The sequence below is a fragment of the Staurois parvus genome, unplaced genomic scaffold (genome assembly GCF_062004578.1).
Source record: "Staurois parvus isolate SC_StPar_1 unplaced genomic scaffold, SC_StPar_1.0 ptg000504l, whole genome shotgun sequence".
In the NCBI taxonomy this organism is placed as follows: domain Eukaryota; kingdom Metazoa; phylum Chordata; class Amphibia; order Anura; family Ranidae; genus Staurois; species Staurois parvus.
The window spans coordinates 97030-117069 of NW_028318300.1; the positions used below are offsets into that span (position 1 = coordinate 97030).

A 20040-nucleotide genomic window follows, 5' to 3' on the forward strand; every position below is an offset into this window, starting at 1 on the left:
GTAGATCCCGGTTATAGGGGGAGTGTCCGCAGATCCCGGTTATAGGGGGAGTGTCCCCAGATCCCGGTTATAGGGGGCGTGTCCGCAGATCCCGGTTATAGGGGGCGTGTCCGCAGATCCCGGTTATAGGGGGCGTGTCCGCAGATCCCGGTTATAGGGGGCGTGTCCGCAGATCCCGGTTATAGGGGGCGTGTCCGCCGATCCCGGTTATAGGGGGCGTGTCCGCAGATCCCGGTTATAGGGGGAGTGTCCGCCGATCCCGGTTATAGGGGGAGTGTCCGCCGATCCCGGTTATAGGGGGAGTGTCCGCCGATCCCGGTTATAGGGGGAGTGTCCGCAGATCCCGGTTATAGGGGGAGTGTCCGCAGATCCCGGTTATAGGGGGAGTGTCCGCAGATCCCGGTTATAGGGGGAGTGTCCGCAGATCCCGGTTATAGGGGGAGTGTCCGCAGATCCCGGTTATAGGGGGAGTCTCCGCAGATCCCGGTTATAGGGGGAGTGTCCGCAGATCCCGGTTATAGGGGGAGTGTCCGCAGATCCCGGTTATAGGCGGAGTGTCCGCAGATCCCGGTTATAGGCGGAGTGTCCGCAGATCCCGGTTATAGGCGGAGTGTCCGCAGATCCCGGTTATAGGCGGAGTGTCCGCATATCCCGGTTATAGGCGGAGTGTCCCCCAGATCCCGGTTATAGGCGGAGTGTCCCCCAGATCCTGGTTATAGGGGGAGTGTCCCCCGATCCCGGTTATAGGGGGAGTGTCCGCAGATCCCGGTTATAGGCGGAGTGTCAGCATATCCCGGTTATAGGCGGAGTGTCCGCAGATCCAGGTTATAGGGGGAGTGTCCGCAGATCCGGGTTATAGGCGGAGTGTCAGCAGATCCAGGTTATAGGGGGAGTGTCCGCAGATCCGGGTTATAGGCGGAGTGTCCCCCGATCCCGGTTATAGGCGGAGTGTCCGCATATCCCGGTTATAGGCGGAGTGTCCGCAGATCCGGGTTATAGGCGGAGTGTCCGCAGATCCGGGTTATAGGCGGAGTGTCCGCAGATCCGGGTTATAGGCGGAGTGTCCGCAGATCCGGGTTATAGGCGGAGTGTCCGCAGATCCGGGTTATAGGCGGAGTGTCCGCAGATCCGGGTTATAGGCGGAGTGTCCGCAGATCCGGGTTATAGGCGGAGTGTCAGCAGATCCAGGTTATAGGCGGAGTGTCCGCAGATCCGGGTTATCTGGAATAGTCGGCGGCCATTGTAGGAGAATAATCCCGCCCCACACCCGATTGGTTGATGTATTTCCGCTGTGTCTTTATCCCGATTCCTCGGCAGCGACACGTCATCGTGGACACGTCATCATGGACACGTCATCGTGGACACAAGCAGAGAACTTACTGATGACTTTCTTGTCTTTCTTGCAGAATTACACTCAGTACATCCCCCTCTCCATCTACGACCTGCAGACCTGGATGGGAAGCCCCTCCATCTTTGTGTACGATTGCTCCAACGCCGGCCTCATCGTCAAGTCCTTCAAGCAGTTTGCTCTGCAGAGGGAGCAGGAGCTGGAGGTAAGTGACTCCGATGGTTCCAGACTCAAGTCGATGATATTTCACAGCCAATCAGAGTTCAGGAAATGAATGAACTACAAGTCCCATCAGCCACTGCGGCAGACGTAGTTCTGATTGTGCATTCACAAGCCCTGCAGCTTTCAGGCAGACCGCTGTACAGAGGGATCAGAGCTGTAGGACTTGTCTGCAGGAGCCTGACATCGCACCCGCCGTCCAATGATTGTGGGTGCAATGCTCTGCAGACTTCAGGGTAGGCCCAAAGACCCACCCCCTGCAATCCTGAGTGGAAAATCACTGATATGAGTGCAAGTCTCCTACATGTGTGAAAATAAATACGGTGCCAGTGCAAACATTGCCGGTTCCCTGCACACCCATGCGGTACGGTGCAGGACGAAACCCGTAGGGCTTACCGGCTCTCCCGGGTCGGGTGGCCACCTCATCGCTTTACCCTCAGGTCACATCTTTGTGAGTAGTGCCGATGCGGGGCCCACACAAGTACCTGCAGCTGCACCACCTGCACAGAGGAATGCGGGACACGCAGGCGGGTGCCATTAATTCTAGAGGCACGCCGCCCGCACCAGAAATCACAACTATGCTGGGAGCTTCATTTCCCGTGTGGACTGCGATTTCCAAAGTAGTGCAGGGACTTCTTCCCTGCGTGTCCCGGGTCACAGGAGTCCATTCAAATGATTGGGACCTCGTGCCCGGCACAAATCACGGCCCACATGACCGCACAGAACCAGGGCTTGAACCCGACCACATATTATTCCACAGGTTCTGAGGCTGATCTATTACAGATGAGGCACTGACCACCTTAGTCACCCACTGACACCAATGATGGGGCACTATTCCTCCCACTGACACCAATGATGGGACACTATTCCTCCCACTGACACCAATGATGGGGCACTATTCCTCCCACTGACACCAATGATGGGGCACTATTCCTCCCACTGACACCACTGATGAGGCACGACTCCTCCCACCGACACCAATGATGGGGCACTATTCCTCCCACTGACACCAATGATGGGGCACTATTCCTCCCACTGATACCAATGATGGGGCACTATTCCTCCCACTGACACCAACGATGGGGCACTATTCCTCCCACTGACACCAATGATGGGGCACTATTCCTCCCACTGATACCAATGATGGGACACTATTCCTCCCACTGACACCAATGATGGGGCACTATTCCTCCCACTGACTCCAATGATGGGGCACTATTCCTCCCACTGACACCAATGATGGGGCACTATTCCTCCCACTGACTCCAATGATGGAGCACTATTCCTCCCACTGACACCAATGATGGGACACTATTCCTCCCACTGACACCAATGATGGGGCACTATTCCTCCCACTGACACCAATGATGGGGCACTATTCCTCCCACTGACACCAATGATGGAGCACTATTCCTCCCACTGACACCAATGATGGGACACTATTCCTCCCACTGACACCAATGATGGGGCACTATTCCTCCCACTGATACCAATGATGGGGCACTATTCCTCCCACTGACACCAATGATGGGGCACTATTCCTCCCACTGACACCAATGATGGGGCACTATTCCCCCCACTGATACCAACGATGGGGCACTATTCCTCCCACTGACACCAATGATGGGGCACTATTCCCCCCACTGACACCAACGATGGGGCACTATTCCCCCCACTGACACCAACGATGGGGCACTATTCCTCCCACTGACACCAACGATGGGGCACTATTCCTCCCACTGACACCAATGATGGGGCACTATTCCTCCCACTGACACCAATGATGGGGCACTATTCCTCCCACTGACACCACTGATGGGGCACGACTCCTCCCACTGACACCAATGATGGGGCACTATTCCTCCCACTGATACCAATGATGGGACACTATTCCTCCCACTGACACCAATGATGGGGCACTATTCCTCCCACTGACACCAATGATGGGGCACTATTCCTCCCACTGATACCAATGATGGGACACTATTCCTCCCACTGACACCAATGATGGGGCACTATTCCTCCCACTGACACCAATGATGGGGCACTATTCCTCCCACTGACACCAATGATGGGGCACTATTCCTCCCACTGACACCAATGATGGAGCACTATTCCTCCCACTGACACCAATGATGGGACACTATTCCTCCCACTGACACCAATGATGGGGCACTATTCCTCCCACTGATACCAATGATGGGGCACTATTCCTCCCACTGATACCAATGATGGGGCACTATTCCTCCCACTGACACCAATGATGGGGCACTATTCCCCCCACTGACACCAACGATGGGGCACTATTCCCCCCACTGACACCAACGATGGGGCACTATTCCCCCCACTGACACCAATGATGGGGCACTATTCCCCCCACTGACACCAACGATGGGGCACTATTCCCCCCACTGACACCAACGATGGGGCACTATTCCCCCCACTGACACCAACGATGGGGCACTATTCCCCCCACTGACACCAACGATGGGGCACTATTCCTCCCACTGACACCAATGATGGGGCACTATTCCCCCCACTGACACCAATGCTGGGGCACTATTCCCCCCACTGACACCAACGATGGGGCACTATTCCTCCCACTGACACCAATGATGGGGCACTATTCCTCCCACTGACACCAATGATGGGGCACTATTCCTCCCACTGACACCAATGATGGGGCACTATTCCTCCCACTGACACCAATGATGGGGCACTATTCCTCCCACCGACACCAATGATGGGGCACTATTCCTCCCACTGACACCAATGATGGGGCACTATTCCTCCCACTGATACCAATGATGGGACACTATTCCTCCCACTGACACCAATGATGGGGCACTGTTCCTCCCACTGACACCAATGATGGGGCACTATTCCTCCCACTGACACCAATGATGGAGCACTATTCCTCCCACTGACACCAATGATGGGGCACTATTCCTCCCACTGACACCAATGATGGGGCACTATTCCTCCCACTGACACCAATGATGGGACACTATTCCTCCCACTGATACCAATGATGGGGCACTATTCCTCCCACTGACACCAATGATGGGGCACTATTCCTCCCACTGACTCCAATGATGGAGCACTATTCCTCCCACTGACACCAATGATGGGACACTATTCCTCCCACTGACACCAATGATGGGGCACTATTCCTCCCACTGACACCAATGATGGGGCACTATTCCTCCCACTGACACCAATGATGGAGCACTATTCCTCCCACTGACACCAATGATGGGACACTATTCCTCCCACTGACACCAATGATGGGGCACTATTCCTCCCACTGATACCAATGATGGGGCACTATTCCTCCCACTGACACCAATGATGGGGCACTATTCCTCCCACTGACACCAATGATGGGGCACTATTCCCCCCACTGATACCAACGATGGGGCACTATTCCTCCCACTGACACCAATGATGGGGCACTATTCCCCCCACTGACACCAATGATGGGGCACTATTCCCCCCACTGACACCAACGATGGGGCACTATTCCCCCCACTGACACCAACGATGGGGCACTATTCCTCCCACTGACACCAACGATGGGGCACTATTCCTCCCACTGACACCAATGATGGGGCACTATTCCTCCCACTGACACCAATGATGGGGCACTATTCCTCCCACTGACACCACTGATGGGGCACGACTCCTCCCACTGACACCAATGATGGGGCACTATTCCTCCCACTGACACCAATGATGGGGCACTATTCCTCCCACTGATACCAATGATGGGGCACTATTCCTCCCACTGATACCAATGATGGGGCACTATTCCTCCCACTGACACCAATGATGGGGCACTATTCCCCCCACTGATACCAACGATGGGGCACTATTCCTCCCACTGACACCAATGATGGGGCACTATTCCCCCCACTGACACCAACGATGGGGCACTATTCCCCCCACTGACACCAACGATGGGGCACTATTCCCCCCACTGACACCAACGATGGGGCACTATTCCTCCCACTGACACCAATGATGGGGCACTATTCCCCCCACTGACACCAATGCTGGGGCACTATTCCCCCCACTGACACCAACGATGGGGCACTATTCCTCCCACTGACACCAATGATGGGGCACTATTCCTCCCACTGACACCAATGATGGGGCACTATTCCTCCCACTGACACCAATGATGGGGCACTATTCCTCCCACTGACAACAATGATGGGGCACTATTCCTCCCACCGACACCGATGATGGGGCACTATTCCTCCCACTGACACCAATGATGGGGCACTATTCCTCCCACTGACACCGATGATGGGGCACTATTCCCCCCACTGATACCGATGATGGGACACTATTCCTCCACTGACACCAATAATGGGACACTATTCCTCCCACTGACACCAATGATGGGGCACTATTCCCCCCACTGATACCAATGATGGGACACTATTCCTCCCACTGACACCAATGATGGGGCACTATTCCTCCCACTGACACCAATGATGGGGCACTATTCCTCCCACTGACACCAATGATGGGGCACTATTCCTCCCACTGACACCAATGATGGGGCACTATTCCCTCTAAAGTCTGAAGAGCCGTGAACTTGCCCTTTTATACGGTTTGGTCCTAGGACATGAGGTACCCGTCATCCAGTTTTTGGGGTCTCTGACATCCGATAACACGATTCTTTCTCCTGGGATGGCAGAGTGCTGGAATCTCTGTGTCCTGAACATGGGACTCCCCCAGCGTGGCGGTTTTTCTCAGCCCCCCGATGTATGTTGTTAGGAGTCTCTGGCTGTTTTTATGATTTACAGACTCCTCCTCCTGCACCGCCTCGGGCTCTCCATCTTTATGAGCAAGAAAAATGGAGTTCTCTTTGTGCCGCGAATTTCCTCCTTCCCTTCTCTCTCATGGTGTCACTGAGGTGGTGTCATCCAGCCTGAGCCCCTCTTCCCTGCTCCATCCGCTGCTCTTTCCTCTCCATGCATATGTATGGGGGGAGGGGGGGCAGCGATTTCTCCGAGCGTTTCCTAATTATGAGCTCTGAGAATTCATCCGGAGCTGATTTATTTCCTGGCTGCCCAGACCGGCATCCTGCGCCGCACTGCTCCGTGACGCACCGTACCGCTCTGCTCCGTGACGCACCGTACCGCTCTGCTCCGTGACGCACCGTACCGCTCTGCTCCGTGACGCACCGTACCGCTCTGCTCCGTGACGCACCGTACCGCTCTGCTCCGTGACGCACCGTACCGCTCTGCTCCGTGACGCACCGTACCGCTCTGCTCCGTGACGCACCGTACCGCTCTGCTCCGTGACGCACCGTACCGCTCTGCTCCGTGACGCACCGTACCGCTCTGCTCCGTGACGCACCGTACCGCTCTGCTCCGTGACGCACCGTACCGCTCTGCTCCGTGACGCACCGTACCGCTCTGCTCCGTGACGCACCGTACCGCTCTGCTCCGTGACGCACCGTACCGCTCTGCTCCGTGACGCACCGTACCGCTCTGCTCCGTGACGCACCGTACCGCTCTGCTCCGTGACGCACCGTACCGCTCTGCTCCGTGACGCACCGTACCGCTCTGCTCCGTGACGCACCGTACCGCTCTGCTCCGTGACGCACCGTACCGCTCTGCTCCGTGACGCACCGTACCGCTCTGCTCCGTGACGCACCGTACCGCTCTGCTCCGTGACGCACCGTACCGCTCTGCTCCGTGACGCACCGTACCGCGACGCACCGTACCGCTCTGCTCCGTGACGCACCGTACCGCTCTGCTCCGTGACGCACCGTACCGCTCTGCTCCATGACGCACCATTTCATGACGCACCGTACCGCTCTGCTCCGTGACGCACCGTACTGCTCTGCTCCGTGACGCACCGTTTCGTGACGCACCGTACCGCTCTGCTCCGTGACGCACCGTACCGCTCTGCTCCGTGACGCACCGTACCGCTCTGCTCCGTGACGCACCGTACCGCTCTGCTCCATGACGCACCATTTCATGACGCACCGTACCGCTCTGCTCCGTGACGCACCGTACCGCTCTGCTCCGTGACGCACCGTACCGCTCTGCTCCGTGACGCACCGTACCGCTCTGCTCCGTGACGCACCGTACCGCTCTGCTCCGTGACGCACCGTACCGCTCTGCTCCGTGACGCACCGTACCGCTCTGCTCCGTGACGCACCGTACCGCTCTGCTCCGTGACGCACCGTACCGCGACGCACCGTACCGCTCTGCTCCGTGACGCACCGTACCGCTCTGCTCCGTGACGCACCGTACCGCTCTGCTCCGTGACGCACCGTACCGCTCTGCTCCATGACGCACCATTTCATGACGCACCGTACCGCTCTGCTCCGTGACGCACCGTACCGCTCTGCTCCATGACGCACCATTTCATGACGCACCGTACCGCTCTGCTCCGTGACGCACCGTACCGCTCTGCTCCGTGACGCACCGTTTCGTGACGCACCGCTCCACTCTGCACCGCTCCGTCTTGCACCGCTCCGCACCACACTGCAGCGCTCCGCACCACACTGCAGCGCTCCGCACCACACCGCGACGCACCGCTCTGTTCTGCTCCGTGCCATACCACTCTGTGACGCTCCATGCCGCACCGCTCCGTGCCGCACCACACCGCTCCGTGCCACACCGAGCCGCGCTGTAATTGGCACCCAAAGCATCCACATCGTTATAAGCTTACTCACTTTCCAAACAAACATCTAATTTCAGAAAAATGTAGTAATAAGGTCAGGAAAGGCAGCCGAATAATTCCAGGAGCGGAGGATGGGAGACCGACCGCGAGGGGAGGGGGGGCGGCACTCTGATTGGGGGCAGTTTGTTCCTTGCGTTGTGGCCACGTTCTGAGCATTTAAATATGGATAGAATTTGTAAAAGCAGCAAATGAGCAGAAAATGAGATCTCACTGACCCCGGGAGCTGCAGAAACTGGAACAATTCAGCTCTGTTCACTCTGCTCCCCTCTCCCAGCAGTGACTCCGCGGCTCTGCTCCCCCCTCCCAGCAGTGACTCCGCGGCTCTGCTCCCCCCTCCCAGCAGTGACTCCGCGGCTCTGCTCCCCCCTCCCAGCAGTGACTCCGCGGCTCTGCTCACCCTTCCCAGCAGTGACACCGCGGCTCTGCTCACCCCTCCCAGCAGTGACTCAGCGGCTCTGCTCCCCCCTTCCCAGCAGTGACTCAGCGGCTCTGCTCCCCCCTCCCAGCAGTGACTCAGCGGCTCTGCTCCCCCCTCCCAGCAGTGACTCAGCGGCTCGGCTCCCCCCTCCCAGCAGTGACTCAGCGGCTCTGCTCCCCCCTCCCAGCAGTGACTCAGCGGCTCTGCTCCCCCCTCCCAGCAGTGACTCGGCGGCTCTGCTCCCCCCTCCCAGCAGTGACTCAGCGGCTCTGCTCCCCCCTCCCAGCAGTGACTCGGCGGCTCTGCTCCCCCCTCCCAGCAGTGACTCGGCGGCTCTGCTCCCTCCTCCCAGCAGTGACTCAGCGGCTCTGCTCCCCCCTCCCAGCAGTGACTCAGCGGCTCTGCTCCCCCCTCCCAGCAGTGACTCAGCGGCTCTGCTCCCCCCTCCCAGCAGTGACTCAGCGGCTCTGCTCCCCCCTCCCAGCAGTGACTAAGCGGCTCTGCTCCCCCCTCCCAGCAGTGACTCGGCGGCTCTGCTCCCCCCTCCCAGCAGTGACTCAGCGGCTCTGCTCCCTCCTCCCAGCAGTGACTCAGCGGCTCTGCTCCCCCCTCCCAGCAGTGACTCAGCGGCTCTGCTCCCTCCTCCCAGCAGTGACTCTGCTCTTCCCACCTTTCTGATCTGTAATGTATAGAGACTGCAGCTCTGTAGGGGGAGCAGGAAGGAGCCGGATGACTTCATTGCTTCTGCTCTGAGCTTTGAGAATGAAGCGCGTTGCGTTGGGTGAGATGGCGCTTGCTGCTGCGTGTGATTTATGGAAATGACTTTCCTCCATGGCCTGGCCTCGGCTTCACATTACAGGCCTGCGGCTGGCAGAGATAATGTTCCTGGAACTCTCTGACCTCCTGTCTCTTGGGGCCTCATTATGGCTGTAGAGTGGTGAGGTTCTCCCCATCGGGACCTCCAGATACAGAGCTCAGCTATGAGGGATGCTGATGTGGGAGGGGCACAGACACCTCATGGAATCATCTACTCCACCAACCAGGGACATGACTTCTGGAGGAAGGTGGCCTTAGGGGCCCAGGCCGACCTGAGGGGACGATTGGAATAAAGGGAATCTGTCACTAAAACAATGAAATGTCTGAATCCAGTGCCTGTGTTTGGTTTTACGTACCATAGACTCCCTTGTGGAGCAGCCTGGGACCCCCCTAGACAGCCATCTGTGTGTCTTCCTCAGTGGCGTGTCTGTATAGATCATGGCTTCCAACTCCAACATGCTGCTTGGTAATCCAACAGTTTCTGTGGGGTGTCACCTGGTGTCATTGTGAATGTTCTGCTTGTATGATGGCAGAGGAGAACACTACACTGTATGGACAAGAATTCGGGAACACAGAACATCACACCTATATAACTGTTAGTGTGGGAACTCCCCAATGATGGAGGTCAGGTGTCCCCAGTGAGGGGTCCCGGTAATTCTCCATCATACAAAGACATTGGAGACAATTGTGCTCCTCCAGCCTTGTGGTGACAGTTTGGTGAAGACCCTTTTCTGTCCCCCCCGTGACTGTCCCCTGTGTACAAAGCCAGCTCCATAAAGACATGGAGGACCAGTTTGGTGAAGACCCTTTTCTGTCCCCCCATGACTGTCCCCCGTGTACAAAGCCAGCTCCATAGAGACATGGAGGACCAGTTTGATGTGGAGGAAGTCCAGTATCCCGTACAGAGCCCCGACCTCAACCTACTGAACACGTTTGGGATGGATTGGAACCCCGATGGTGATCCAGGTCTTCCCACAGACCCCCTCCAACATCTGGTGGAAAGTCTTCCCAGAAGAGTGGAGGATGGGTATAGCCATAAAGGAGACCACAGGAGAACTCTGTAATATTGGCCAGGGTTTTTGGAATAAGATGTTCCGAGAGGAACGAGTCTTTACCAGGCGGAGTACTCGGAGAGGAACGGGTCTGTACCGGGTGGAGTACTCGGAGAGGAACGGGTCTGTACCGGGCGGAGTACTCAGAAAGGAACGGGTCTTTACCAGGCGGAGTACACCGAGAGGAACGGGTCTTTACCAGGCGGAGTACTCGGAGAGGAACGGGTCTGTTCCGGGTGGAGTACTCGGAGAGGAACGGGTCTTTACCAGGCGGAGTACGCCGAGAGGAACGGGTCTGTACCGGGCAGAGATGGATGGGTCTGTACCGGGCGGAGTACTCGGAGAGGGACGGGTCTGTACCGGGCGGAGATGGATGGGTCTGTACTGGGCGGAGTACTCGGAGAGGGACGGGTCTGTACCGGGCGGGGTACTTGGAGAGGGACGGGTCTGTACCGGGCGGGTTACTTGGAGAGGGACGGGTCTGTACCGGGCGGGGTACTCTGAGAGGGACGGGTCTGTACCGGGCGGGGTACTCGGAGAGGGACGGGTCTGTACCGGGCGGAGTACTCGGAGAGGGACGGGTCTGTACCGGGCGGAGTACTCGGAGAGGGACGGGTCTGTACCGGGCGGAGTACTCGGAGAGGGACGGGTCTGTACCGGGCGGTGATGGACGGGTCTGTACCGGGCGGGGTACTCGGAGAGGGACGGGTCTGTACCGGGCGGGGTACTCGGAGAGGGACGGGTCTGTACCGGGCGGGGTACTCGGAGAGGGACGGGTCTGTACCGGGCGGGGTACTCGGAGAGGGACGGGTCTTTACCGGGCGGGGTACTCGGAGAGGGACGGGTCTGTACCGGGCGGGGTACTCGGAGAGGGACGGGTCTGTACCGGGCGGGGTACTCGGAGAGGGACGGGTCTGTACCGGGCGGAGTACTCGGAGAGGGGCGGGTCTGTACCGGGCGGAGTACTCGGAGAGGGGCGGGTCTGTACCGGGCGGAGTACTCGGAGAGGGGCGGGTCTGTACCGGGTGGAGTACTCGGAGAGGGGCGGGTCTGTACCGGGCGGAGATGGACGGTTCTGTACTGGGCGGAGTACTCGGAGAGGGACGGGTCTGTACTGGGCGGAGTACTCGGAGAGGGGCGGGTCTGTACCGGGCGGAGTACTCGGAGAGGGACGGGTCTGTACCGGGCGGAGTACTCGGAGAGGGACGGGTCTGTACCGGGCGGAGTACTCGGAGAGGGACGGGTCTGTACCGGGCGGAGTACTCGGAGAGGAAAGGGTCTGTACCGGGCGGAGTACTCGGAGAGGGGCGGGTCTGTTCCGGGCGGAGTACTCGGAGAGGGGCGGGTCTGTACCGGGCGGAGTACTCGGAGAGGGGCGGGTCTGTACCGGGCGGAGTACTCGGAGAGGGACGGGTCTGTACCGGGCGGAGTACTCCGAGAGGGGCGGGTCTGTACCGGGCGGAGTACTCGGAGAGGGACGGGTCTGTACCGGGCGGAGTACTCCGAGAGGGGCGGGTCTGTACCGGGCGGAGTACTCAGAGAGGGACGGGTCTGTACCGGGCGGGGTACTCGGAGAGGGACGGGTCTGTACCGGGCGGAGTACTCGGAGAGGGGCGGGTCTGTACCGGGCGGAGTACCCTGGAGAACTTTTTGCCTTTTTATCATTTTATTGCTTTGTGCTCTGAAGCCGATTAACATTGAAGGGTTTGTGACGCCGAGAAATCGTTTTCAGCGAACAAGACGAACGATGCCAAGCGAGCTTCAATGAAGGTTTCCTCCAGTATTGTTCATTAGTGCCTACTTACCCATTCCTGTGTGCAGAGAATATAGAGGGAGGAGCTTCTGCTGCTACCTACCCCCCAATGCCCCATTCTCTCTGTATTGTGACCAGTACTAAGCAGGGTCACAGAGGGGGGTGCTGGGATAGGGGGGGTTCATCCATAAATGGATGCCTAGCAACCAGGGAATTATAAACACAAGAGATTTGATTTACAATACTGTTTAATATGTCGGGGGCACTTCTCATTGGTCAGTGCCGCCTCCTGGGACCCCTTACCGTAAGGAGCCTCGGGGACACTTCTCATCGGTCAGTGCCGCCTCCTGGGACCCCTTACCGTAGGGAGCCTCGGGGGCACTTCTCATTGGTCAGTGCCGCCTCCTGGGACCCCTTCCCGTAAGGAGCCTCGGGGGCACTTCTCATTGGTCAGTGCCGCCTCCTGGGACCCCTTACCGTAAGGAGCCTCGGGGGCACTTCTCATCGGTCAGTGCCGCCTCCTGGGACCCCTTCCCGTAAGGAGCCTCGGGGGCACTTCTCATTGGTCAGTGCCGCCTCCTGGGACCCCTTACCGTAAGGAGCCTCGGGGACACTTCTCATTGGTCAGTGCCGCCTCCTGGGACCCCTTCCCGTAAGGAGCCTCGGGGGCACTTCTCATCGGTCAGTGCCGCCTCCTGGGACCCCTTACCGTAGGGAGCCTCGGGGCACTTCTCATCGGTCAGTGCCGCCTCCTGGGACCCCTTCCCGTAAGGAGCCTCGGGGGCACTTCTCATTGGTCAGTGCCGCCTCCTGGGACCCCTTCCCGTAAGGAGCCTCGGGGGCACTTCTCATTGGTCAGTGCCGCCTCCTGGGACCCCTTACCGTAAGGAGCCTCGGGGGCACTTCTCATTGGTCAGTGCCGCCTCCTGGGACCCCTTCCCGTAAGGAGCCTCGGGGGCACTTCTCATTGGTCAGTGCCGCCTCCTGGGACCCCTTACCGTAAGGAGCCTCGGGGGCACTTCTCATTGGTCAGTGCCGCCTCCTGGGACCCCTTACCGTAAGGAGCCTCGGGGGCACTTCTCATTGGTCAGTGCCGCCTCCTGGGACCCCTTCCCGTAAGGAGCCTCGCTGGCACTTCTCATTGGTCAGTGCCGCCTCCTGGGACCCCTTCCCGTAAGGAGCCTCGCTGGCACTTCTCATTGGTCAGTGCCGCCTCCTGGGACCCCTTACCGTAAGGAGCCTCGGGGGCACTTCTCATTGGTCAGTGCCGCCTCCTGGGACCCCTTACCGTAAGGAGCCTCGAGGGCACTTCTCATTGGTCAGTGCCGCCTCCTGGGACCCCTTACCGTAGGGAGCCTCGGGGACACTTCTCATCGGTCAGTGCCGCCTCCTGGGACCCCTTACCGTAAGGAGCCTCGGGGGCACTTCTCATTGGTCAGTGCCGCCTCCTGGGACCCCTTACCGTAAGGAGCCTCGGGGGCACTTCTCATTGGTCAGTGCCGCCTCCTGGGACCCCTTACCGTAAGGAGCCTCGGGGACACTTCTCATCGGTCAGTGCCGCCTCCTGGGACCCCTTACCGTAAGGAGCCTCGGGGGCACTTCTCATCGGTCAGTGCCGCCTCCTGGGACCCCTTCCCGTAAGGAGCCTCGGGGCACTTCTCATTGGTCAGTGCCGCCTCCTGGGACCCCTTCCCGTAAGGAGCCTCGGGGGCACTTCTCATCGGTCAGTGCCGCCTCCTGGGACCCCTTCCCGTAAGGAGCCTCGGGGGCACTTCTCATCGGTCAGTGCCGCCTCCTGGGACCCCTTACCGTAGGGAGCCTCGGGGCACTTCTCATTGGTCAGTGCCGCCTCCTGGGACCCCTTCCCGTAAGGAGCCTCGGGGGCACTTCTCATTGGTCAGTGCCGCCTCCTGGGACCCCTTCCCGTAAGGAGCCTCGGGGGCACTTCTCATTGGTCAGTGCCGCCTCCTGGGACCCCTTCCCGTAAGGAGCCTCGGGGGCACTTCTCATTGGTCAGTGCTGCCTCCATCTGGGACCCCTTACCGTAAGGAGCCTCGGGGGCACTTCTGATTGGTCAGTGCCGCCTCCTGGGACCCCTTCCCGTAAGGAGCCTTTGGGGCACTTCTCATTGGTCAGTGCCGCCTCCTGGGACACCTTACCGTAGGGAGCCTCGGGGGCACTTCTCATTGGTCAGTGCCGCCTCCTGGGACACCTTACCGTAGGGAGCCTCGGGGGCACTTCTCATTGGTCAGTGCCGCCTCCTGGGACCCCTTACCGTAGGGAGCCTCGGGGGCACTTCTCATTGGTCAGTGCCGCCTCCTTCTGGGATACCTTACTATAAGGAGCCTCAAGGGCACTTCTCATTGGTCAGTGCCGCCTCCTTGGACCCCTTACCGTAAGGAGCCTCGGGGGCACTTCTCATTGGTCAGTGCCGCCTCCTGGGACACCTTACCGTAAGGAGCCTCGGGGGCACTTCTCATTGGTCAGCATGGTCACATGGCTCCACTTACCAATGAGAACTTGTGGTCCATTCACAGTAGTGCACATCCCGCATAATGCATGCATCGGTAAGCACTCATTGGTCGGGCGGTTCTGGAGTTAGTTGATCTTTTTATATTTACCCCAAATGTTGTAGAACTCCTTCCCTGCCCACGGGGGATGGTGGATCATCTCAGCTGGTTGGGTTTGTAGGGAAACTCCTCCACTGTATGGTGTACATATGGACCATCACTCGGTCCTCCACATGGATGTACCCCCCCCCCACACACACACACACACACTTCTTGGTTGGGGTGATGTCACATGATAGAGGTGATGGCTCGGTATACTCTGAGGAGATGGGGGTCACAGTCCTATAACAGCATTTACCTAAAGCAGCCTTTCATACCCTTGGTGGTACCCCAATGAAGCTAGAATTTATTTCCAGGTCCCGGGGAATCCCAGCTAGAACCACTTCATGGGGTCAGCAGGAGAAATGGCCCGGCAGTGGTGGGACTCAGCCTGGGACGGCTCTAGGAACCCTGGCAGTGGTGTGACTCAGCCTGGGACGACTCTAGGAACCCTGGCAGTGGTGGGACTCAGCCTGGGGCGGCTCTAGGAACCCTGGCAGTGGTGGGACTCAGCCTGGGACGGCTCTAGGAACCTTGGCAGTGGTGTGACTCAGCCTGGGACGGCTCTAGGAACCCTGGCAGTGGTGGGACTCAGCCTGGGACGGGTCTAGGAACCCAGGCAGTGGTGGGACTCAGCCTGGGACAGGTCTAGGAACCCTGGCAGTGGTGGAACTCAGCCTGGGACTGCTCTAGGAACCCTGGCAGTGGTGGAACTCAGCCTGGGACGGGTCTAGGAACCCTGGCAGTGGTGGGACTCAGCCTGGGACGACTCTAGGAACCCAGGCAGTGATGGGACTCAGCCTGGGACGGCTCTAGGAACCCTGGCAGTGGTGGGACTCAGCCTGGGACGGCTCTAGGAACCCTGGCAGTGGTGGGACTCAGCCTGGGACGGGTCTAGGAACCCTGGCAGTGGTGGGACTCAGCCTGGGACGACTCTAGGAACCCAGGCAGTGATGGGACTCAGCCTGGGACGGCTCTAGGAACCCTGGCAGTGGTGGGACTCAGCCTGGGACGGGTCTAGGAACCCTGGCAGTGATGGGACTCAGCCTGGGACGGCTCTAGGAACCCTGGCAGTGGTGGGACTCAGCCTGGGACGGCTCTAGGAACCCTGGCAGTCCTTGGAAGCCCCTCCTGCAGCTTTTCAGAGGACGGTGATGGGAGGAGACCTTACTGCTGCCTCCTGATGTGTTGTTGGCATGCTATTGTTTTGCAGAACCGCGCTGCAACCGTGCTCATGGTGGTCCCACTCACTGACATGGAGAGCTTGTCCGGAGCTGTCACCTATGGAATGTCACATTAAACTTGCTGCAATGCAAAGCCCCGGGGCAATGGGGGAGATTTACTACACCTGGAGAGGGCAGAATCTGGTGCAGCTGTGCATGGCAGCCAATCAGCTTCTACCTTCAGCTTGCTCAGGTAAGATTTGGCAAAAGCTGGAAGCTGATTGGTTCCTCTGCACAGCTGCACCAGATTCTGCCCTCTCTAGTTGTAGTAAATCTCCCCCAATGTATACACATCTGTAGGTGGGCTGTTGGGGGCAGTAAAATCACGGGTCAGCTGCCTGTTCTCCTCGCCCACTCACATGATGGAGGCTTTACATTGCGAATGTCTGGAGTGGTTTTCATAGAACATACATCTAACAATATGAAAGCCGTCATCCGTGGGAGAATTTATTTCTTCTCATTTTCTCCAGTGAAAGCGATTGGTCCCAGCTGCAGGGCCCGCGCTCCTCGCCTCTCATCTCCGCGTTATTGGCGCTGGGCGGGGGATCCATTGTGAAGGAAATGTTCAGCGATGGAAGTTCTCTCCTCATATTTCCCGGCTGTAATATCCCGCCATATATTGGTGTCTGGGGGCGCATGGCGCTGAGTGGGAAATCGAGATTTCTCATTTCATTCTCTTCCTATTTCTGACCTCACTGAGGATCCGGCCTGCCAACTCCTTCATACACGTCAGGATGTGCCTCGGGAGGACCTGGAGAACATGCAAACTCCATGCAGGTAGTGTCCTGGTTGGGATCCAGGCTGAGGACTAAGCCTCCATGTGTATAGAACTTCTTCAGTGGGGCTTTGGAAGCTCAATTTGTGCCGCTCACAGAGAAGCCCCTCCCACTGTAAGCCTGATGTCAGCTGGCCGCTCAGTATAATAGAGATTGGTGGGGATCTCGGTGTGTGGATGAAGATTGGAGGACATGAATAGGTCAGCCTGTTTGTAGCCGGGAAGTTCCGTGCGTTCCGTCTTGGCACGCTCTCCATCCACACAGCAGGCAGATTGTCCTGTTTGTCCAAGTCTGTCTCCTCCATCTGTAGGTGTGTGAAGCCGCATGTGTCTGCTCTGCCGCTCACCAGCCATCTGCCCACAAATGATCCACAAACTCCCCCACGTGTTCTGATTCATCAGGAAATATCCGCTCACCACGCCGGCCCCTCCTTCTCTTAGTCATCTTTCATGTGACGGCAGACTGACAGCTGGGTGTCTGTGGGACCCCCCAACGTGGAGAACGGCTCATATCAGCCGAGGAGATGAAGGGGAAGTCCGCCTTCATGTTTGAATGTTTGTTGGGCAGTGTGCAGTGCTCTATACCATCAGCTCCGTCCAGTGTACAGCGCTCTATACCATCAGCTCCATCCAGTGTACAGCGCTCTATACCATCAGCTCCATCCAGTGTACAGCGCTCTATACCATCAGCTCCATCCAGTGTACAGCACTGTATACCGTCAGCTCCGTCCAGTGTACAGCGCTCTATACCATCAGCTCCATCCAGTGTACAGCGCTCTATACCATCAGCTCCATCCAGTGTACAGCGCTCTATACCATCAGCTCCGTCCAGTGTACAGCACTGTATACCGTCAGCTCCGTCCAGTGTACAGCGCTGTATACCGTCAGCTCCGTCCAGTGTACAGCGCTGTATACCATCAGCTCCATCCATTGTACAGCGCTGTATACCATCAGCTCCATCCAGTGTACAGCGCTGTATACCATCAGCTCCATCCAGTGTACAGCACTGTATACCATCAGCTCCATCCATTGTACAGCGCTGTATACCATCAGCTCCATCCAGTGTACAGCACTGTATACCGTCAGCTCCATCCAGTGTACAGCGCTGTATACCATCAGCTCCATCCAGTGTACAGCACTGTATACCATCAGCTCCGTCCAGTGTACAGCACTGTATACCGTCAGCTCCGTCCAGTGTACAGCGCTGTATACCATCAGCTCCATCCAGTGTACAGCACTGTATACCATCAGCTCCATCCAGTGTACAGCACTGTATACCGTCAGCTCCGTCCAGTGTACAGCGCTGTATACCATCAGCTCCATCCAGTGTACAGTGCTCTATACCATCAGCTCCATCCAGTGTGCAGCGCTCTATACCATCAGCTCCATCCAGTGTACAGCGCTGTATACTATCAGCTCCGTCCAGTGTACAGCGCTCTATACCATCAGCTCCGTCCAGTGTACAGCGCTCTATACCATCAGCTCCATCCAGTGTACAGCGCTCTATACCATCAGCTCCGTCCAGTGTACAGCGCTCTATACCATCAGCTCCGTCCAGTGTACAGCGCTGTATACCATCAGCTCCATCCAGTGTACAGCGCTGTATACCATCAGCTCCATCCAGTGTACAGCGCTGTATACCATCAGCTCCATCCAGTGTACAGCGCTGTATACTATCAGCTCCGTCCAGTGTACAGTGCTGTATACTATCAGCTCCATCCAGTGTACAGTGCTCTATACCATCAGCTCCATCCAGTGTACAGCGCTGTATACTATCAGCTCCATCCATTGTACAGCGCTGTATACCATCAGCTCCATCCAGTGTACAGTGCTGTATACTATCAGCTCCATCCAGTGTACAGCGCTGTATACTATCAGCTCCATCCATTGTACAGCGCTGTATACCATCAGCTCCATCCAGTGTACAGTGCTGTATACTATCAGCTCCATCCAGTGTACAGCGCTGTATACCATCAGCTCCATCCAGTGTACAGCGCTGTATACTATCAGCTCCATCCATTGTACAGCGCTGTATACCATCAGCTCCATCCAGTGTACAGTGCTGTATACCGTCAGCTCCGTCCAGTGTACAGTGCTCTATACCATCAGCTCCATCCAGTGTACAGCGCTGTATACCATCAGCTCCATCCAGTGTACAGCGCTGTATACTATCAGCTCCATCCAGTGTACAGCGCTGTATACTATCAGCTCTATCCAGTGTACAGTGCTCTATACCATCAGCTCCATCCAGTGTACAGCGCTGTATACCATCAGCTCCATCCAGTGTACAGCGCTGTATACCATCAGCTCCATCCAGTGTACAGCGCTCTATACCATCAGCTCCATCCAGTGTACAGCGCTCTATACCATCAGCTCCATCCAGTGTACAGCGCTGTATACCATCAGCTCCATCCAGTGTACAGTGCTGTATACCATCAGCTCCATCCAGTGTACAGCGCTGTATACTATCAGCTCCATCCATTGTACAGCGCTGTATACCATCAGCTCCATCCAGTGTACAGCGCTGTATACCATCAGCTCCATCCAGTGTACAGCGCTGTATACTATCAGCTCCATCCAGTGTACAGCGCTGTATACTATCAGCTCTATCCAGTGTACAGTGCTCTATACCATCAGCTCCATCCAGTGTACAGCGCTGTATACCATCAGCTCCATCCAGTGTACAGCGCTGTATACCATCAGCTCCATCCAGTGTACAGCGCTCTATACCATCAGCTCCATCCAGTGTACAGCGCTCTATACCATCAGCTCCATCCAGTGTACAGCGCTGTATACCATCAGCTCCATCCAGTGTACAGTGCTGTATACCATCAGCTCCATCCAGTGTACAGCGCTGTATACTATCAGCTCCATCCATTGTACAGCGCTGTATACCATCAGCTCCATCCAGTGTACAGCGCTGTATACCATCAGCTCCATCCAGTGTACAGCGCTGTATACTATCAGCTCCATCCATTGTACAGCGCTGTATACCATCAGCTCCGTCCAGTGTACAGCGCTGTATACTATCAGCTCCGTCCAGTGTACAGCGCTGTATACCATCAGCTCCATCCAGTGTACAGCGCTGTATACTATCAGCTCCATCCAGTGTACAG

The 20040-nt window shown here is 57.5% G+C and overlaps 1 protein-coding gene across 1 annotated transcript in view; it reads left to right on the forward strand.

Moving 5' to 3' along the window:
- LOC149451941 (regulatory-associated protein of mTOR-like) overlaps positions 1 to 20040 on the forward strand; it is a gene marked incomplete at its 5' end in the record, with an annotated part of 132827 nt that overhangs the window by 83696 nt on the left and 29091 nt on the right. Inside the window, one exon of the mRNA XM_089689949.1 lies at positions 1407 to 1553. Within this exon, the coding sequence (XP_089546075.1) occupies positions 1407 to 1553 (147 nt within the window). The remainder of the gene's footprint in view (positions 1 to 1406; positions 1554 to 20040) is intronic.